Raw genomic sequence first — 20,641 nt, 5'->3', positions numbered from 1 at the left:
AACCCATATCTTTTTAGATCTCAGTCTTTCCTCACAGCTCACCTGCTTCCCTCACTTCTACTGCAAAGTCAGCATCCTGCTGTTAACCCATCAATCAGATTTAAAGAGGGTTTCCTAATGGGGGTTCTTGCTTGGGTTCTTTCAAGTATGGCAGATGTACTTGTTAGACAAGCAAGACTAGTATGAATAATAATGCTGTAAATAAAATGTACTATGGTTTTTCATATTTTTAAATGTTTTAAACAGTTTTAAATCTGCCCCAGTTTCATACAAAAAATCAATTCAATTCAATCAATTCAAGCCCTGGTATCATACGAGAAATGTGAAGGGTGAGATAGTGTGAAGTTTCCCTTTTAGTGGGAGCAGCACCTGGCTGGTGTTTTGGCCAGCTTTGGCTTTTGTTAATTATTTTTACCCACTGTGTTTTATTTTGTATTTTTCTTTTATAATTTATTTTACGTGCACTTGTATGTGTTCTTTTTGCCCTTGGGCTGCATTGCTGGTACCCACCTCCACCTGCAACTTAAACTTTTAAATAAAACCTATGCTCGGCGGCTGTGCACTGTGTCAAAGACAACTCCTGTGTCGATTGCCTGTTTTTTACAATTGTTCCCCAGGGGGGCACACAAACACGTTTGGCGCCAGGCCGACAAAAAGTTAATGCGGCTCTTCACTGCGATAGCACCTGGGAGCCCCAGTCCTGGACCATTGTGCAAGGCAGTCTATAAACACAGCAAAAAGGCTGGCCTTTCCCTGCCTCTGAGAGTTTAGCATTTGTTCATTGACAGATTCAATTTAGGGGTGCCTTTTTTTTAGATGCTGCACAAATACAAAGTAATTCATAGTCGCTGCCCCCAAAGAGCTAACAACGGAATGTATTTAACACTTAAAAGCTGTGTATACATTTACTCTCACAAAACAATAAAAGATTGCAAACAAAAAAAATCATTTATTATTTGTATTAAGAGGACAGGTGTGCAAGGATCTTCACGTGGTTTCTGCGCTGAAGCACTTATAGTTTAGAAGTTTAAAATGACAACAAAGGATGGAGAGAACAAATGGACAAGTTTAAATCCACGTGATCATGTAACTCACTTCATGCAAATTTTTAGCAAGCTTTTTTTAAGTTTACATTTCTTATAGTTCACTTCTTACAGGCTTTGTGGCAAAAGTGAATTTTTGGGAGAGAGTTCGACCAAGTTTGTCAAAAGTGACTTGATTTTCCATGGCTCAGTTTTTTGGGGGGCCAATTTAAGACTGATTTTCAGAGGTGAGTTTTCAGCACTTTGTTAAAATCAGGCCCCTTTAAGGTGTCTCAAGTTGGGCATTCAAAAAGGGAAGCACCCCAAACTACTAGCCATTTAGGAAAATTTCCCCAAAGTGACTTGAAAAATAGGTTGTAGGGGAGTGTTCCAGGCATATTTGTAGAGATGGTGCAGAGATGTTTGTGTGCGGGGATGAAGGGATGTTAACAGTGATGTCACTGGTAGAGCAGAAGGGGTAAAGGGAATGTGACAGACTAGTTAAGGACTTTGACTGCCAAAATAATTAGATGAATTAACAAGGGGATGAACATCCACAGTTATCATTGCTACACCGGTCTTATGCCCCTGGAAATTCTGTATTATACTAGGAGAATCCCCAGCTGGCCACTTAGATCATTTTGAAGGTTGCTTTGTTAGCTGGAACAGCACAAAGTAATCTTACTGGGAGCAAGGATCTGGTCCTAATTTTTTTGTAATGAGAATAATTCAGTTTTTCTGGGGGGACGGCTATGGGAAAGGGACAGACGCATAGACAGAAATCAGGGTAGGAATATTACTTTTAACTGGGCATCCTTGCCAACAGAATGTTCATCATTATACTTTTATAGAGTACCATTTAAAAACATTCCCATCTGGAATATAATTAGAATTATTGAAACATTCCAAGTAAAATGTAATATTTACTAAAAGTAACAAAAAAGTCATCACTTTTAAAGCAAGCAAGTGATGCAAAATTATCTAAAGGGTGAGAGAGACTTGTCAAAATCTGCTCCCGTGTGGAACAGGGCCAAGAATAGATGAGGTGCAAATGCTGAGATGTTTCGCTCTATCAGAAATTGCATCCCTTGGAAGTGCTGAGGACAAGTGGTTGAAACAATTGCTGAAGGATGGCAGAGAAACGCATCAGAAATCACATCCCCCACATGTCCTCTGTCCTGGTCCAAGGGATGAGATTTCTGATGGAGAGGAGCGAAATGTTTAAGAAACATGATCAGAACTAAGGACAGGTGAGGGGATGGAAATTTTGGAATTGGTTGTCTGTTACCTGGAAATTACATCACCTCCCTCTCTTTATTCCTGGTCCATAGAATGCAATTTCAAGGGGATAAGAGAGAGCATCCATAGGCTGCTCCAGTCCAGGCATTTTCGATATAGAATTCAGACTTTACTTAGGATTTAATTTTGGAAGGAGGAGCCAAAAATAAAATGGATGCAGTGTTAAAATTTGCCAGTGTCTACAAATATATACAAGGTCTATGCATTTTTTTTTTTTTTTTTTTTTTACTAAATGCTAGCTCAAAGGGAAAGCGCAGGTGGCTGATCACCTGTTCTTATTATTGTAAATGCAGAGAGTTATTGGCAAATGACACTCAGCTCCACCCAATGCTTCTGTGCAAGAGGAAATTAAATCAGGACGGAGTGTACGAAGGTTCCTGGCTCCAGGGCTGCTAGGCATTTAAATGCAGCCCTCTGCCTTTACAAGTGATCGTGCAGAGCCATGTTTGTCAACAGATTCCCAGGGGGCATTCATGCTTTGGGATGGTACTAGCGCAGCCTCCCCTAATCCAGGGTATGGTAGGCAGGAGTGAATGACAGGCTGTGTCTGATAAATATTGCAGCAGCAGCAGCCATCGAGCTTCCTCTAGAAAAGTATGCGTATTTCCCTGCTGTCCTTGACCCACAATGCTTTGCAATTCTATTGGCCAACCTATTCCTCAGGGAGGGTGGAGGGGCACTGTACTGCTCTCTATTCAATAGCCCTGGTGATGACAGCTCAAAGATCAGCAATAAGATGATGAATAATGCAGCTGCTCCTTCAACAAGCTTTGGGGGAGGGAAATGTTGTTTTCCAGTACAGCTGGCTAGCTGAGTATTTTTATCCTACTGTTATAAAACATTACATTACGTGTGGGGGGAGGGGGAGTGCATGGTGTTTGTTTACTGCATCCATAGGATGTGGTGATATTTGTATCCACTCCACTCTATTTTATAGGCAGAAAAGGTTGGAGTCCATAGTTTAATATTGTGGAAAATGATGTAAAAAAAAAAAGGTGCAACTTGCAAATACTCTTTAAAAGGAATTATAATGGGACCAGGCATTCAAGATTACCCCTTACTACTGCAACGAGGGACACTGAAAAAGGACAGCCAAATCCATGAAACCCACAAAGGAATGGTAATGTAAGGAAATTATTTTTTCTCTTTGCTAGGGAAATATGTAATTATTGAAGATTAGTAGCTAACTGATTGTGTGATTCAGTGGGCTAGCTAGGGTGACCAGAGAGCAAAAGTGAAAAATCCGGACCTGGGGGTGGTGGTGGTAATAGGAGCCTATATAAGAAAAAGACCCCAAAATCGGGACATCTGGTCACCCTAGGGCTAGCCAGGTTGTCGTTTACTTCCTTTTCATTTATCTGTTTATTCACAACAGCACAGATGATCAAATAGTTTATGTGCAAATCACAAAGTTAGAGGTGATTGTTTCCATCCTGGAGGGACTGGGACTTCCTTTCATTATTTTATAACCCATTAAAGTGACAAAACATCATTTTTCCAAACAAAACACGCTGTATTGACTTCAACTAAAAATGAGTCCGATATACTGACAGAAGTGAATTTTACTGCAATCCATCTGAAAGCAGACAGAATATGGTTGCTGTTTTGAAGTGACATTTTCAAGCATTCTTTTTTAAAATAAGGTATATTTCTCATGTGCAAAGCAAATGCAACTTTTCTTATTCTTAGAGAATGCATTATTTTAAATGTTAAAATATTTTGATTTTTTTGGCCCCAGAGAGAGTGTCTCTGACTTATTTAAGGGACTACTCTCTGGTTTATAATGTCAAATTGTCCAGATTAGTAGTGCATATCATTCATTTTGAACGTGTGTGGGATTTTTTTGCTCTTGATTTAAGCACCAACCTGTAATCACACAAAACTGAATTTTGCTTTATGCCACTGTTGTGAAATAGCTTCTATTACTATTGTAACAGACTGCACATTCTGAGCCAAATTCTGCTTACATCCTCATGAGTAATCCCTTGAGCATCACTGGCACTATGCATATAAAAAAGGCAAGCAAGCTTTGGCTTGCTATATTCTTAATACTGCATATTATCATCATTACTTTAGTTATATTGTGGAACCACCTAGTCCCAGTCATGAACCAGGTCCTCAATGTACTATGCAAAACAATAGTAATATGGTTAATTTACTGATGTTTGTAAATTGCTTTGAGATCCTCAGATAGAAAGTGCTATAAAAGTGTGAAGTATTACTATTATTATTGAATTATCTATTTGTGAATTAAGCACTTAGGTGGCATGTAATTTAAAAGGGACCACCAAATATGCATGAAAAAGTTTTAGTGAAGCATAAATGAGAAATCCCATAAATCTAAGGAACTCTTAAGTATAATTGACTATCTTTCTCACCCCTTTTTAAAATGAATCTGTACTGAAGCTGTGATTGTCAAGTATATTGTTATTTAATGACAATATCCTGTTTGTTTATTGCTAGTTCCAGTGGTGGAAAGGGACATCCAAGTACCAAAGGACTAGAGAAACCACTTCTCCATGTGAGACCTTCTCCCAGCAGAGTAGGCAAAAGTATTTTAAATACCACCAAAAAGGTAAATCAGTTCAAATCCTTTGCATATATACAAAAAATGTGCTTACATTTTATATCAGATTTTTCTTTATTACAGTTTTAGGTACACATATTTACATATGTTTTCTAGACTTTCCATTGCGCTCAGGATGATAGTCAACCAAGTTTTCTTTACAAGGAAAGAAACAAGCTAGATGAGGCTCATCAGCAAAACAGGTAAACATTTTTATATTGTCTGTCTGATATCCATAGATTTTTCAAAGCTGCACATAAGTCTTCAGGTGAAATACTGGCTTTGAATTCAATGGAAGTGCTGCCTTTGACTTAATTGGGGCCCTGATATCACCCTTCATGTTCAGTTATTAGGAACACAGATTTAAGTTACCAGTATTGGAATCTTGCTAGCCTGCCTCAAAGAGCTTTATAGTCAAAATCAGATTCAAATGAAACAGGAGACAGTGAGAGGGGAAAAAAGTCAGTTGTATGTGTTTATAAAGACAACATTCCTGGACAGGAACCATATGCTTACCACCATTATTTTCTGTTCTAAGCATAGTTAAAAACTGATCTCTCCAGTTCACCTCATGATACCCGTGGGCAAATGGTGGCTAATGTCTGTATTTACTTGTTTAGGAGCTAAGAGTAGAAGTTTTCTGGTTTTTAAACCATGTAACCACACAGAGGGCTAGCTCCTCAGCTGGTATTAGTTAGCAAAGCTCAGTTGAAGTCAAGGGAGCTACATCAGTTTACATGAGTTGGTGATAGGGCTCAGAAAGCCTAGCTATTTTATTTGTTATTTTATTTCTGTCTCAGATCTCAACTGACCCTTCTTGCAAGAGCCTGCCTTTTCCTGCAGATCCAAATTTGCTTTCCTATACCCTACACTTTACATAAAACACATATTGTAAGTTATATACATCAAAATGGTCAATGAAATGGGACATTAGGCAAGGTTATTTCTGCCAGCAAATATTAATTTAATCTCATTCATAGATTCTCAAGTCGTATCACTTCTCTTATCTTTCATTTTCAGTCTTTGACTCAGCTTGTGGACACAACTGGGGATCCAGAGGCTGTGGAGTTAGCAAGCCCTGGGGTAGTTGGAGTTCCAAAGGGGTTAAATGATCTAACTGTAAATGCTTTTTCTTTTCATATAGAATGATGAGTGTTTGCACATCACTGTACAAAGTACGAGAGGCAAAGAAGGACCTCACAGAAAGAAAGCAAAGAGAATCTGGACTATACAGAACCCCTTCCAGTTTAAAGGAGAATTCACAAGGTGGCTCCACTAGGGCAGAAGATGGACTGATGCAAAGATTTTATTCCAATCAAAAAGGAGAATCTCATGTGAGAGAGCATGTGACTGAAGCTGTCCCTTGCACTTCTAAATATCCAGGGACCTCTGTGAATGAGATTCTTCTTGACTTTGAATCAGTGAGAATTATTCAAGAGGATGCTGCTGAGGACAGTGCCAGTGACCTTTCTGACTCAGAAAGAATTCCCATTCCCCCTTCCCCGTGCACACCGCCGGAACTCAACCTCCGAGCTGAAGAAATTGACCCAGCATGTTTTGAACACCTCTTTGATGCAAAGTATAAAGAATCAATATATTATTATTCTGACTTCCTCCCACCCCCTTTCAACTCCTGGGACCTGCAGCAACTGGCAATGTTTGTTAACACAGAGTGTAAATCGGAATCTCGACCACAGCCAGCAGGATTTCTTGAGAAATATATCGATCGGCTTTTGCAGCTGGAGTGGCTGCAGGTGCAAACTACACAGAATGAGAAAGGAAAGACAGCCAAAGCTAGGCCTCAGACGGCTCCTAGTATCATTCGGACCCTAAAAAGCCCTGGCAAAGGCAAATCATTGAATAGCCCTTTTCCTAACAAGCAGTTAACTCCCCAAGAAAGGGTTATAAAGCTCCCCACCAGCCGTTCAGGTCACAGAAGAAATGTACACTGTGAAGAAAATAGCCAATTAAATGCATATCCAAGTCACTCAAAAGTTGCTGAGATGATGGGTGGCACATCATTCCCACAGAGACATGCCTATGAAATGAGGAATGAGGTGAAAAAGAGGTCAACCACCAAGCAGCAACTTCTCAGTATGCAGCCCCGTGCAAACAGCTCTAAGATTCAGGTTGTTGGTAACATTAGACCCCTCAAACACTCCCACAAGTTCCATAGTTCAGCTGCCTCCATCCAGGGGAGAAAAACACAGGTATGTTCAAATCTGAAGAATGGAAATGCTAATAATTATGTTTCTTCCAAGAAACCAACAGGGGACAGGAAGTTAAAAACAAATGGTGTGAAGCAAACATCATGTACATTTAAATAATGAAGAAGAATTTATTAGTAAATTGGCAATGCAATGCTGACTGCTGGAGAGTGGAGGGGCCATAGTTTTTCCATCAGGAAATCCTGTAGAAAATTGTTCTTGATGCAAATTTCTGCACATTGGATCTTAAACTGGGCCAACAGGTAATATTTTTCTCTGAAGGCAAATGTCTTCCACTGGTCTTTACTCAAAGGGTAGACACTTCCTTATGTAAGAGGATTCTATCTAATAAGGTTCGGAAAACATAAAATGTCTGATTTCTTCTCACACTGACACCCATGTAACTTCACTGACTTCAATGGAGTTACTCCTGATTTACACTGGTGTATGAGAGAGAAGAATCAAATCTATACATTCTCCATTGAGCAGACACACGTGTGTGCCATATAAGGGGAAACAGATTTGCTTTTCTTTCTGATGGAGAAGAGCTTAATTGATTTTATAAGATAATGAACTGGCCAGGCTCATCTATGCAAAGTCAAAGTCTCTGATTCTTGAGGGAAGAGCAGGAAATTGGACTGTTTGAGGAGCAGAGAGAAGAGAATGTTTTGAAGTAATCTTTTGAGTCAGAAGAGATTCTACTAGTTAAAATCATACCACTGCTAAAGGATTGACATCTAGTGACAGGCAAAGAATATTTTTATACAGCTACCTTTGTTGTAGTGTTAGACCATTTTCCTTAAAGTCCACCTTGTAGGTCTTGCTGTTTTGTGTCATTTAGAAGGTGATCCTCTTAATGTTTTGAACTATTACCACTCAAGAAAGACATCTTAGAGTCATCCTGGTTAGTTCTCTGAAAACATCTGCTCAGTGTGCAGTGGCAGCCAAAAAAACTAATAGAATGGTAGGAACTGTTTGGAGAAGGACAGATAAGACAGAAAATATCATAATGCCACTATATAAATCCCTGGTACTCCCACACCTGGAATACTGCATGCAGTTCTGGTCACCTGTAACAGAGTGCACTCATCTTTCATGAGTGCCCCCTTGGCCAAGTGCACACACTTGCACACTCTCTTTCTGATAGTCCCTCCTCTGGGATAGAGCAGCACCCCAGGGCTCCCACCCTGGAGACAATGTCTTTGCCCTCTTGGGACTTCCTGGCTGCAGCTCTCCATCTGGGTCACTATAGTTTTGTTCCCCCTCTGGGGTGCCTCACTGTCCACGCTCCTTCCCCCCCCAGTGGCTGATGGGGGATGAGGTGGGGGGACCCAGGCCCACCCACTACTCCGGGTCCGAGCCCAGGGATCCTGTAGATCGCAGCCATCTGCTGTGTCCCTTTAACTATGTTGCATGGCTTCTCTAATTCCCTGGGCCACTTCCCCACGCTGTCTTCCTGTCTTACCTCAGGGCCTTGTCCTAATGGAGTCCCAGCAACCAGCTCATAGCTCCTTCTCACTCTCCCCAACTTACGATAGCGCTGCCCTGTCCAGAGTTCTGTAGCTCTGTTGTAAAACAACAGCCTGGTCTTGTCTACATAAAATCACACTGTTACGAGTGACAGTAATTGGATTCAAACAACCCTTGAAAATATTTCTGCGTGCCCTCCCCCCCACAATGTTGGAAGCAAAATTAGGCCCAGTGGAGTAATGATACCATTTCCCAGGAGGAGGAATGAGTTAAAGCGCAGCTATTCCAAACTTCTCACTTCAATCAGCTCCTCTTTCATAGCTTTAAAAAGAGGATGTGACTGTCATGCTGGTGAGAAGTGAATTGACAGCTCTAGGGAATGAAGCTATTTGTCTACACAGCCTGGGCAGTGAGAGTGGCAGCCTTCCCCTTTCAGCCCTCCTCTCCAGGTCTGTCTCCGATGTGGTGATTCAGTGTTTCAGACCATTCTTCCCTCTCATTGCTGGGGCTGCCATTTGTGGTGGTGGCTTTCATGACACGGACACCTGTCCCTGGGAACTGGAGTCTGTCTTTTTCATATCTTTCTGTAGTGTGATTTCTCCTGCCTGGTCAGCCGGAAGAGATGATAGTTGTCAGGAGCAAGGTAGCTGAAGAATTATGGTAATTACACATTTATTTCAATTTCTAGACCAAAGATACAGAAGTAACCATTGCCCTATGCCTTTGAAGTTACTGTGTCTTGTGGCATTGCTTTCCCTAGCTCTAAAGAATTTCTTTGGCTAAAACAAAGATCAGTGATCAGTGATCTGATCAGTGGACAGAAACGATGGAGGGTTTGGTGTAGCATTTTTCTAGTCGATCTGGGACAGCTGTAGATTGATTTTATGGTTACTCCTTCCTTGTCCAGAATGTCCCACATAAAATGGCTGAGGAAACCTTCAGGCTCATATGTATGGCATCTATAATGATCTTTTAAGCCTTTTGTGTTGCCTGAATCTTTTCCCCTCTCCCAATCATTTATACTCAAGGCCCTTTTTCCAGCCTACTCGGAAAATGTCTGAGGAACCGGACAACTGTCTTATGACTCTGTTGCGATTTCCTCTCCCTCTTTACACAAACTTTATAGACGAAACTTCTGTACTTTCTGATCAGTTCCACATCTCCTACAAGGTTTGAAAAATAAGGAAAAATGATGGATCCCATTAGATTGTAACCTGATTTTCAAATGTGCTGAGCTCTCCAGGTCCCATTGAAAATCAGGCCACTGGGGAGAGGGTTTAACATGATGTGTTCTACATGCTTTCTGCTGAAGCACCAATACATTTTTAGCCCCTTTTCAATCACTTACATACATCTCCACCTACAGTCCATAGCACTGGCCTGCAGTCCACTATTCTTCACCTTGTTTGGGTTCCAATTTCAGGAGTGGGTGAAATGACTCCATATCGTGAAATCTGCTGTAATGTGGTGCAGAAAGTAACTCTACAGCCAGGATTGTGCACTGTTTCAGGACCATGTTTGGGCTGCAGTGTTTGTTTTGGAAGAGTGGAATTCTGTGAAAGACAGGAAAGTAGAGAGATTAGCGTAACAGCTACCAAAGAATTGTAGGATGAGATCATCAGCTGGTGTAATTCCAAGACCAGGGAATGACACAGATTTATGGCAGCTGAGGATACGGCCCTGACTTTTCAAAACAAAGGAAAAAAATCTGAAAAAAGTTTGATACTTATTTTTAAAGAAGAAAATATTTATATAGCAGATGCTAAACTTCTGCTCCAGGGGACCAGCATCAGAGCTGTTACTTGACATGTGACTAAGTCATGACTCTTCAGTAGTTCTTGCCTATTATGGTTTACATTAAGAAGCTGTAAATACAAGAGAACAAATTAAGCTATTTAAATTATGTTGCTATTGATTGAACTCGCTATCTAAAATGCAGAGTTGTTTCTTTTTCGTCATTGTGTGCTGCCTGATTTCAGCTCTGTAAACTTTTATAGCATGTATTTATAAGTAATTTGGAAAGATGACTGTTCATAAAAGTAGTAATAAAATAGAATATTTTACTGTACATTCAAAATGAAGTCATATGCTCAGGAATAGTTTGAGTGATTTTTAGTGTTGTCTTCCTAGTCAACTCTAGGCCAAACATGTGCATCTCTGATAGAATGATGGAAGAAAATCATTTTAATATATCATATTCTTTCCATTTTTAATAATCAAGCCAGGTGGCAATTATTTTAAAACTATTGTAGTTGCATGTCATGACTGCATGCAGTCAGCTAAGGCGAAGTTCAATTGCCTGTGCACAAAAATCAAATAAATTGGCTTTATTAGGGGAGGTCTACCAGCAAGCTGCAGTACAACCCTTGTATCTGCTGGTCCATCTCTTTTCAGAGAGAGCATGACACTCCGCCTTTTGGCTTAAAGGGTCTTGAGTCCAAAGGGTGAGTTTCATTCTTTGGGCCCAATCTCTTAAACTTTCATTCGTATGAGTACTCCTTTACTCACATGAGTAATTCCCTGGAAGTCAGTGAAAGTACTCAAGAGTAAGGATTACACACATGAGTGAAGGTGTGCAGGAGCAGGGCCATAATCATTAATACTTATTTTAAAAGCCAAATTCCAGTAAAACCAGGAATCTGTCATTCAGTGAGTATTACCTGAAACAAGATTCTTCTCTGAAAAGTGACTATATAAACTGCACTTATTTGATCGTTTGCATACACAGTTACACAAGTTAAGTATCCAGATACAAGCACATTTTGAATGGTCAGTTGGCACTGACATTTTTAAAAGAAAATTTGCTATTAAAGTCCTTAGCTTTCAGCATTGAGATCAGTGTGGCAGTCTACACCTCTAAGAACTATTTCAGTCTTCTTTAAACAGAGCTATGGTAGTTTACGCTGGAAGGGCTGGAAAGCTTTGTTTTTAAATGAAAGCTTGTATTCCGCAGTATCTGAATCTGTTACCGAAGGTCAAATAAATTCATCAAGCAGGTAAGAATGGTGATGCCACTGGTGTAAGTCATAACATAATTGTTAAATTACTGAACACCAGTTTGGCCTAATAAACACAAAAGTCTAGTCTCCTGTTACTCCTAACAAAGCCTCCTTTCCCCATTTATAGAACTAAACTGTTGTGTTTTCTCCAAACAACAATTCTTACATATTTTTTTCTTCGCACCATGTAATGGATCCAGACCAAAACAAACTAACAAAGCAAATATCCCCTTTAAGAAGGTCTCAGGGAAAGCAGCAATCTTAACAGAGTTCATAAGGTCCTTACCTCAGATCCCTGGTTCAGAGCCTCCAAAGTTAGTAAGGAAACAAAATCTCTGGTCTTGCCCGAGAGGAGGCATTGAGACCATAGCCTACATAGCTTCTAACCCCCTTCATCCTGCTCCAGTTCCTTTTCTTGTTTAAATAACCCAACCCCAGGGCAGGGGAACCTTGATTTCACCCAAACTAGTTTGGTTGTAGGCTTCAGCCTGTTCCTTAAAGGCATAATGGTTCCTCCACAGACCAGTAGACGGTGAGATTTGGACTTTATTCTCCAGCCCTTACTTGAACTGATATGGAATCCATTTTTTGTTTTCCACCTCTACTTCCATTTTAGCTTGTGCACAAACTGGGCCTACGATGAATGCAATCATTTATGCACAAGCTCAAAGTACACACTTCACTTATTTTGTATACGTTTTCTGGACTTTTCATTCAGGGATATAGCCTTCAGGATCACAAGTATAAAAGGAACAGACCAGTTTTTATTGAACTGAATTTATTGTGTTTGATTTTAAAGTCATTCCTGTTTTTTATTGTTGTTACATTATGCGTATGTTAATGTCAAAACACCTTTTGCAGATAATCTTAAAATTCAAGGATTTTTTTGAATATCAAATTTATCATGATTTGGAATATTTTACTAAGGTGATTTATTACAAGTTTAGAGAACCCAAGGTTCTAGCTGTTTATTTCCTTCTGAAATGAATACTCTGAGGTTTCACGGTAAATGTAGGGGGAGATTCTACTTCCAGGTAAACTGATATAAACCTACAATAACTCCATTATCTTAAATGGTGTTACTCTGAGTTCAAACTAAACAGAATTTGGGCCCCAAATATTTTTAAGCACAAACATTTCCTTATCTACATTACCAATAATACCTCAAATGATTAACATTTGAAAATGTAAAACCAATTTACTTTTTTCTATTTGTACATGTGTTTGTTTTTTCTGCATTTCCCTCATCTTGCACAATGAAATTAACTTTTGCTTGTGTTCAGTTTCCCATCAATTTAACATTCATGTTCCAGTCTATTAGTCCCTGCTTTTTATTGTACTAGTGAATTCAAAGCCTAACCCCTTTGTATAAGTATGATGGTCCTGTTGAGCTACCCCTCTCCCATCACATGGGTATGCTAACCGGCAGTGGAGGTCCAAATCCCAATCTTCCAAAATGTAGTATACTCTGGGATTTGAAGTCCTCTAGAGTGTAATGGGCATTGCAGGTTAGAGGGCACAGAGCTACATGGGAGTGGGCAGTGGCAGGGCTTACTACAGAGTCTGGAGATTATTTTTAAAATTGACAGGGAAGATTGATGCTGGTCATGGGGCTAGGGAGAAGAGGAAATTGCTAACTGGTGCAGTGGAACTATTTGGTACATGGATACAGTTGCCCAAAAATGTTGGGAACCACTGCCCTAGATCACAGCTAACAAGAATCACTTGTAACTCTGTATCCTGACCCAGCCGTCACTCCCCTAATTACTCTCCACCACAGAGGAATAACTCTGTATGGGCTTGATCCAAAGCACATTGAAGTCAATGTAAAAAATCTCATTGGCTTGAATGGGCTTTGGATCAAGTCTTATATCATTAAGATTGCTTAGATATGGCCTCAGTCCTAGAAGATGTTGAATACCTGCTACAAGGTGCTGAGAGTCCTCCATTCTTGTTGGATTCAGAGGGACCTGAAGGTGCATAACACCTCACCATATTGACCTTAAGAGCGGAAAAGTCACACCAGAGCATGTCAACAACCTGTGAAAAGGCCAGAACATCTCACAAGGATCTATATGCAAAGAAAATCCTCTATGCATGGATCTCCTCCTTCTCATGTGGAATGGAGGATGTCAGATGCCTTATCAGCACCCTTCCTCCACCTTCCCCCCAACCACACACACTTTCTAGGCTCCTGTGCATCACACACACCTCAGCAGGAAATTGACTTGGAAGTCAATACAGCCTGGAGTTCAACTTCTGAATAAAGAATGCTCACACTGTAGAACCCCCACCGAAGAGCAGGGGGTCACAAGGGAAGAGCATGATACTGATAGAAGAGCAGTGGAGAATAGCATGGAGGAGGTGTAGAAGCAGAATGGAGTGGAAGCATCTGTGTGAATGTCCCCCTGCCTCCATCATGTTCAACATGGGACTCAAGGGATAAGTGCAGAGGCTTTGGAATAATCCCATCCTCCCAAGCAGAATGATCTCATTGATGTTTTCTTCCCTCTGACCCCACACTCTGGGAATTTCTGTTTTTATAAGATAGAGGAGTGACTTGGCTCATAAATAGTACTGCATATAGGATCTGATTTTTAACTTTAATTCATCCTTGTGAACTGGACCTGTCATATAAGAAAAATGGCCACAAAACAAGTACAGTAGCCCTTATATATATCCTTCAATAACCTGGCTATTTTTGCCAACTTAACTTCATATTTTCTAAACTTTACCCTAAAATCAAAACCCCTGCATGTTACCTTTGTATGTGATGGTCATTGCTGTTTCTGAGGCAATTTACATCTTGACGCTGTTATTTCAAGGATCTAGTACTAGCTACAGAACTTTTTCATGGTGTTTTTGCTGAGAGGGGTTTGTAATATTCAGTGTACAGCGCCTTTTTCTGTGTCTGTAAAATAGATAAAATTTCTACCATGAAAAAATGCCACAGATGTCATTTAATGGCGTGATTTTCAAAGGTTCCGAACATCTGCAGCTCCCGTAGACATCAGGGAGATGTGTGGGTGTTCAGGCTCCCTGAAAATCAGGCCATAAATGTGACGTATATGAAACAGTAGTAATATGTTAACTTTCTGAGAACTTTGTAGCCTAGCTTCCTGTGTTTAGCAGATGTTTGTTTTTGCTAGTAATATAAATAGGAAAATGATCTTGCTAATTCAATATATACTGTCCATTTATTTACATAAAGGTGTGATATTGTACCTTTGTCATTTTTATGTGTTTTTTTCATCAGCCACAAGGTGGCAACCACAAGTTAATCTTTGATTGCCCATCCACCTGAAGATCCTCAAATCAGTGGGAGGAATTTAGTTTCAGTATTATGAAAATGTGTTGATTGAACTTGAAAAATAAACTACCCAATCCAATGGACTTCACATGCTCTGTGATAGCTTCACGGATACTTAGGTCCTGATCTTGCAAGCAAGTGAAGTATATGGTTAAGCATTTGCAAGGCATTAAAAACAGTTTTTTGGTGTCGCTGCTGGGTGTGAACAAACTTGTTTTGCTTAATTTCAAACGCATTCAAGCATTGTGGGTTCAAAACTTCTGCTCAGAGTGTATATTATTTGGGAAAAAGAAAAATTATAATGAAAAAAATAAATCCACTGGGTCTGATTGTTCTCTTATGCCAGTTTACAGTGTGGAGTTATTAGTGACATATGCCAGCGAATTGAAAGTAGAATCAGGCTAGGCAAGTATATAATTCCATGGTATATGCGAGCTTAGATTGCTTTGGGGGTGGGGTCATATAAAGCTCAAGCTTCACCTAGGTAGCAAAAATGTTTTGTCTCTTAAAACTGAGTCATTGTTGAAGTGAGGGAAAGCTTGAGGGTTAGAATTTGGGCTTGAAAAATGGTTGTAAACTCAAAACATTTTTTCACATTCCCAAAGCCGTTTGAGCTGTTTGGAAAAGTCCACAATATTTACCCAATCCTTGTTCTTTGTACTGTTATAAGTAGAATGACCAAACATTTGTTTCCAGGTCAAAACTCTTGTGCATATTACACTTGAACCCATTTTGATGGAAGCATTGGGGAAGTGTGATTTTTAGTATGTTTTGCACAAGATTGTAAAACCAAATTTTGTGTGTGATGGGTTAATAAGTGCTTACTGCGATGTATCATCACCTTTTCTGACCCATATGCCTTGCAAACTGTTAGTCCCTTCCCAGCCTGAACTGACAATGATGAGGTCAGATAGTGGGAGCTGCACAATACAATTTTTGGTCTGTTAGTAATATTTTTAATTAAGATGCAAAGCTCATTACTGTGAATCCTGGCAGAGTGTCTGCTGATTGCAACCCAACATCACCTGCTAGTGTCCAAAGAGAGGACAAAAACCCAAAATGAGAGACACCAAAGAAACAGAAAGATTTAAATGAGGTGGAATTAATTTAATATAAAGAACAATGGGCCAACATTTGTGCTCATTTACATTCTGTATTGACCTCCAGAAGTCACATATGCCAGGGTGCAGAAAAGGAGTTAGGTGTTGTGCCTCTGAGCATCGCAGCACCTAATGTTTAGGTGTCTAGAAAATCCCTGCAATTCACAAAGCCTGAGTCAGGCACCTAAACTCATGTACAATGAATGGGGAGAGATAGGTGCCTTACACTGCAATTCACAAAAGCCAGCACATTAGGCAGGGAGCTGTCTAAGGTAGCCAGTGAGGTATGTCCAGTTCAAGTCCCCCTCCACTTGACTTTATCCCGTCAGGTGAGTGCCTGAACCACTGGGCGATGGAATACCCTGATGGGTGTGTGTGTGTGCCCTGAATCTCTGTTGAAGCTGGTGCATTGTGGATAAATACTTGGTGTCATTTGGGCCAGGCACAGAGAGTGAGTGAGAGCACACACATGAGACTGTCTCTGTAATAGTTAGAGCAAAAAGAAAAGGAGTACTTGTGGCACCTTAGAGACTAACAAATTTATTAGAGCATAAGCTTTCGTGAGCTACAGCTCACTTTCATTGGAGCTCACGAAAGCTTATGCTCTAATAAATTTGTTAGTCTCTAAGGTGCCACAAGTACTCCTTTTCTTTTTGCGAATACAGACTAACATGGCTGCTACTCTGAAACTAGTTAGAGCATTCACACAGGATGGAGGAGACCCAGGATCCAGGATCCCTGCTCCAGTGACTCTTTAAGTCTTTGTCTAGTGGAACAGTTTCAACAGGAGAGAGTGAGACAGCTCCACATCAGCCTTATCCCAGTGGATAGAGCACTCACCTGAGAGGTGGCAGATCCCTGTTCAAATCCCTTCTTCCCCTCAGGCATATCCCAGGTGACCACCCTAACCACTAGGCTAGAAGTTATGAGGGAGGGCCTACTGCCACCATATTGTGTGACTTTGCCTGTGGGGCCTGATCCAGTAGGTGTGCTCAGAGTGCACCTACTGGATCGGGTCCTGCAAACGACTTTGGCAGCTGAACGTCTGTCGTCCCCCAGTTTGTGAATCGCTCTGGGACTTGGGTGAGAAATAGGCCTACAGGCACCTAGTGGCAGGCAGCACTGCACCTGTCCACAGGCAGAAACATAGGTACCTAGGAACTTTTACTGCAAAAATGTAAGCACTAAGTGAGTTTAGATGCCTATAGGATTCAGCAGGAGTCTTGTGAATTGAAATAGTCCTGAAACTGGAATTTAGCCCCCCTAACTCTTTTTGTGCATCTAGGCCATAGTGCCACAGGAAAGTCACATCAAAGTCAATAGGGTAGCATGGGTGTGAAATCAACAGGAAACCTGTCTATAACATCAGCCTCATGCCTGGGTATTTGGGATGTAAATAATTGAATTGTAAAAGTGAAAAAATACCAGATTTGCATGAGGTTGAGAAAAATTAAGCCTAAAATGGACGTGCTTCCTAATGACAAGATGGGGTGACAAACCTACAGCAAAAAAATACATAGTACTTGGGCAAGTTCTGACCTCATATCCATACAAATTCATTGACATCAGTGGTTTAATACTGGGGTACCAAAGGGCAAAAATCTGCTCTTTCTTCATGATCAAAGGATTTTCTTACACACAGTGATTTTACCCATGCTGAGCCAACTTCTGCAAGCAAGTGTAAATGTGTGTGGGGGAGGTCCCAAGTCAGTGAGATATCTGAGAACAACACCAGGCTCTGCATTGATCTGTTCTGCTCTTTCAGGATGGGATTTTCAAATAGGTCAAAGAAGTAGGCACCCAAACTCCCCTTTGAAAAATCCTCCCCCCTTCAGCTTTATACTGAACCTCACTTTGCTCATTCCATAACCCCTAGAACGAGAGATGCAGCCCCTCTTTCCAGCAAACAACGCTGCACTCAGATCTAAGACTGTGCCTTCATACTACTGATTGCTGTGTATAGTTCAGTACATCACTTATATGTATAACTCACTTAACAAAGGGACAAATCCAGATCCCTGCATAAGGCCCCTATGCTGGAAAGCTGGTACATTTGTGCTTGGACAGGATTGTCATTGGAACACTATGGGCCAGTTCCTATTCCCAGTTAAATCAGTGGCAAAATTCCCATTGATTCTGATGCAAGCAAGATCAGCCCCTGTGCTGTTAAAGTGGCCCTTCAACAAATGATCCTGCTCTTTTGAATTCAATGGAAGTTTCTTCCATAGACATAAATGGTAACAGGATGAGGCCCATTGTTAGGGCTTAATCCTGCAAGATGCTGAGCAATCCCTGGGAGGTGCAGGAGTTCAGTGTGCTCAGTATGTTTGGAGAAACTCTCAGTACCTTGCAAGTTTGGGCCTTAATTTGGGGCTATGCACTGCATTCCCATAAGCCTGACTCCTACTGATGTTTTTATTCTTTGGCTGGAGTAAGGGCCAATTCTACCCATTCTTACTCACATAAAGTTGAAGAACTGTCTTATGCGAGTAAGGATTTGTAGAATCAGTCTCTAGGTTTGCAAAAGAAATGGATTTTGTCAGGACAAATTAGTAACAAGTTGCAGTAAGATGCATACATGGGGAATAGAGGTTCACCCACTTATGACCGTCCATGTAACTGGACACTGACCAGCTTGCTGCTGAATAGGCAAACGGCATCTACTATATTTCAAACCTTTGTATACCATCAGGGCCATATGATGTTTCTGCTTAATAGCAAAGCAGAAGAATTTCGATTTACTATTTGCCTGTCCTATAATTGTCTTGTCAAATGCAGGAAACAAACTTTGTCATGAGATTTCAGTTGTGAACTAGATGCTGAATACTGTACATGTAAATTGAATGCATTATCTTTCTCTCCAGGTATACCAGTGCATTTCCTAAATTTACTCATTTATGTTGCAATGTTTTTCATTTACCGCATACAGATATGTTGCTTAAATGGATTTATCATAATAAAAGTATTTCACATGAGTGTTACAAGCTAAATACAAAGCTCTCTCTCTCCCCCTCTCCGTGCCCACAGCAATTGTGTGGTACAGAAATTACTGTTGATTTTGTCACAAAAGAAAGAAAAGCAAACATTAACCAGAACTGTGCTCTTGCAAGCCTGGACAAGCATTTGTGAGCTGGATTAATAGTTGTCTTAATGGAGTTTTAAGATTTTAGAAGACCTGAAAATCCAGCTACTGGCTGAAATACGTGTTTGGGAGCAGTTGGGCCCTTCAGAAGGGAACATTTGCTGGCTGAAGGGTAATACTTTTTAATTGCTGTAACTCTTTCACATTTTGTTTCCTGGACAGGCATACCCCACCCACTCTTTTGGTCCCAACACTGATCTCATGTTCCAGCTAAACCCAGACACCAATTAATCTAACTGATGGCCGCCCCAGGGCTTTTAGTTGTAATGATTCCTGGTAGCTGATCCTCCATCCATCTTTTCCCTCTGACTGAGATTTGATGTATATCCCCATCCCAGTGATGTCCTCCTTTTGAGTTTAACAGAAAGTCAAACTGCTGAAGACTCCTTGTTAATTTACTAATAAGTAGCTACTAATGGGAATTGTGTGATCTTTAACTTCCCAGATATAGACTGGAAGACAAGTGCTAGTAATAATAATAGGGATCAGATTTTCCTGGATGCAATAGCTGATGGATTCCTTCACCAAGTAGTTGTTGAACCAACAAGAGGGGATGCCATTTTAAATTTGGTTTTGGTGAGCAGTGAGGACCTCATAGAAAAAATGGTTGTAGGAGACAACCTTGGTTTGAGCGATCATGAGCTAATTCACTTCAAACTAAATGGAAGGATAAGAGATCTTTGACTAGGGTTTTTGATTTCAAAAGGGCTAACTTTAAAAAATTAAGGAAATTAGTTAGGAAAGTGGATTGGTCTGAAGAACTTGTGGATCTAAAGGTGGAGGAGGCCTGGAATTACTTCAAGTCAAGGTTGCAGAAATTATCAGAAGCCTGCATCCCAAGAAAGGGGAAAAAACTCATAGGCAGGAGTTGTAGACCAAGCTGGATGAGCAAGCATCACAGAGAGGTGATTAAGAAAAAGCAAAAAGCCTACAATGAGTGGAAGATGGGAGGGATCAGCAAGGAAAGCTACCTCATTGGGGTCAGAACACGTAGGGATAAAGTGAGAAAGGCCAAAAGCCATATAAAGTTGGACCTTGCAAAGGGAATTAAAACCAACAGTAAAAGTTTCTATAGCCATATAAATAAGAAGAAAACAAAGAAGAAGTGGGACTGCTAAACACTGAGGATGGAGTGGAGGTTAAGTATAATTTAGGACTGGCCCAATATCTAAACAAATACTTTGCCTCAGTCTTTAATGAGACTAATGAGGAGCTTAGGGATAATGTTAGGATGACAAATGGGATTGAGGATATGAAGGTAGATATTACCACATCCGAGATAGAAGCCAAACTTGAACAATTTAATGGGACTAAATCGGGGGGCCCAGATTATCTTCATCCAAGAATATTAAAGGAACTGGCACATGAAATTGCAAGCCCATTAGCAAGAATTTTTAATGACTGTAAACTCAGGAGTTGTACCGTATGACTGGAGAATTGCTAACATCGTTCCTATTTTTAAGAAAGGGGAAAAAAGTGATCCAGGTAACTACAGGCCTGTTAGTTTGATGTCTGTAGTATGCAAG

The 20,641-nt window shown here is 40.5% G+C and overlaps 1 protein-coding gene across 2 annotated transcripts in view; it reads left to right on the top strand.

The window, feature by feature from the left end:
- Positions 1 to 2,034: 2,034 nt before the first annotated feature.
- The window catches only part of LOC119841942 (cadherin-like protein 26), a 59,129-nt gene continuing 40,522 nt past the window's right edge, over positions 2,035 to 20,641 (top strand). The window contains exons 1-4 of one of the 2 annotated variants that reach the window (XM_038369776.2): positions 2,035 to 3,441; positions 4,785 to 4,896; positions 5,005 to 5,090; positions 6,032 to 7,097. In XM_038369776.2, coding sequence (XP_038225704.1) covers positions 3,422 to 3,441; positions 4,785 to 4,896; positions 5,005 to 5,090; positions 6,032 to 7,097 — 1,284 coding nt within the window. In that variant the 5' untranslated portion in view covers positions 2,035 to 3,421. Of the gene's footprint in view, positions 3,447 to 4,784; positions 4,897 to 5,004; positions 5,091 to 6,031; positions 7,098 to 20,641 lie in introns of both variants that reach the window. The other variant, XM_038369775.2, reaches the window with a different exon arrangement.

This window comes from Dermochelys coriacea, chromosome 13 (assembly GCF_009764565.3).
Source record: "Dermochelys coriacea isolate rDerCor1 chromosome 13, rDerCor1.pri.v4, whole genome shotgun sequence".
Classification (NCBI taxonomy): Eukaryota; Metazoa; Chordata; order Testudines; family Dermochelyidae; genus Dermochelys; species Dermochelys coriacea.
This window is presented reverse-complemented; position numbering and strand designations above follow the sequence as displayed.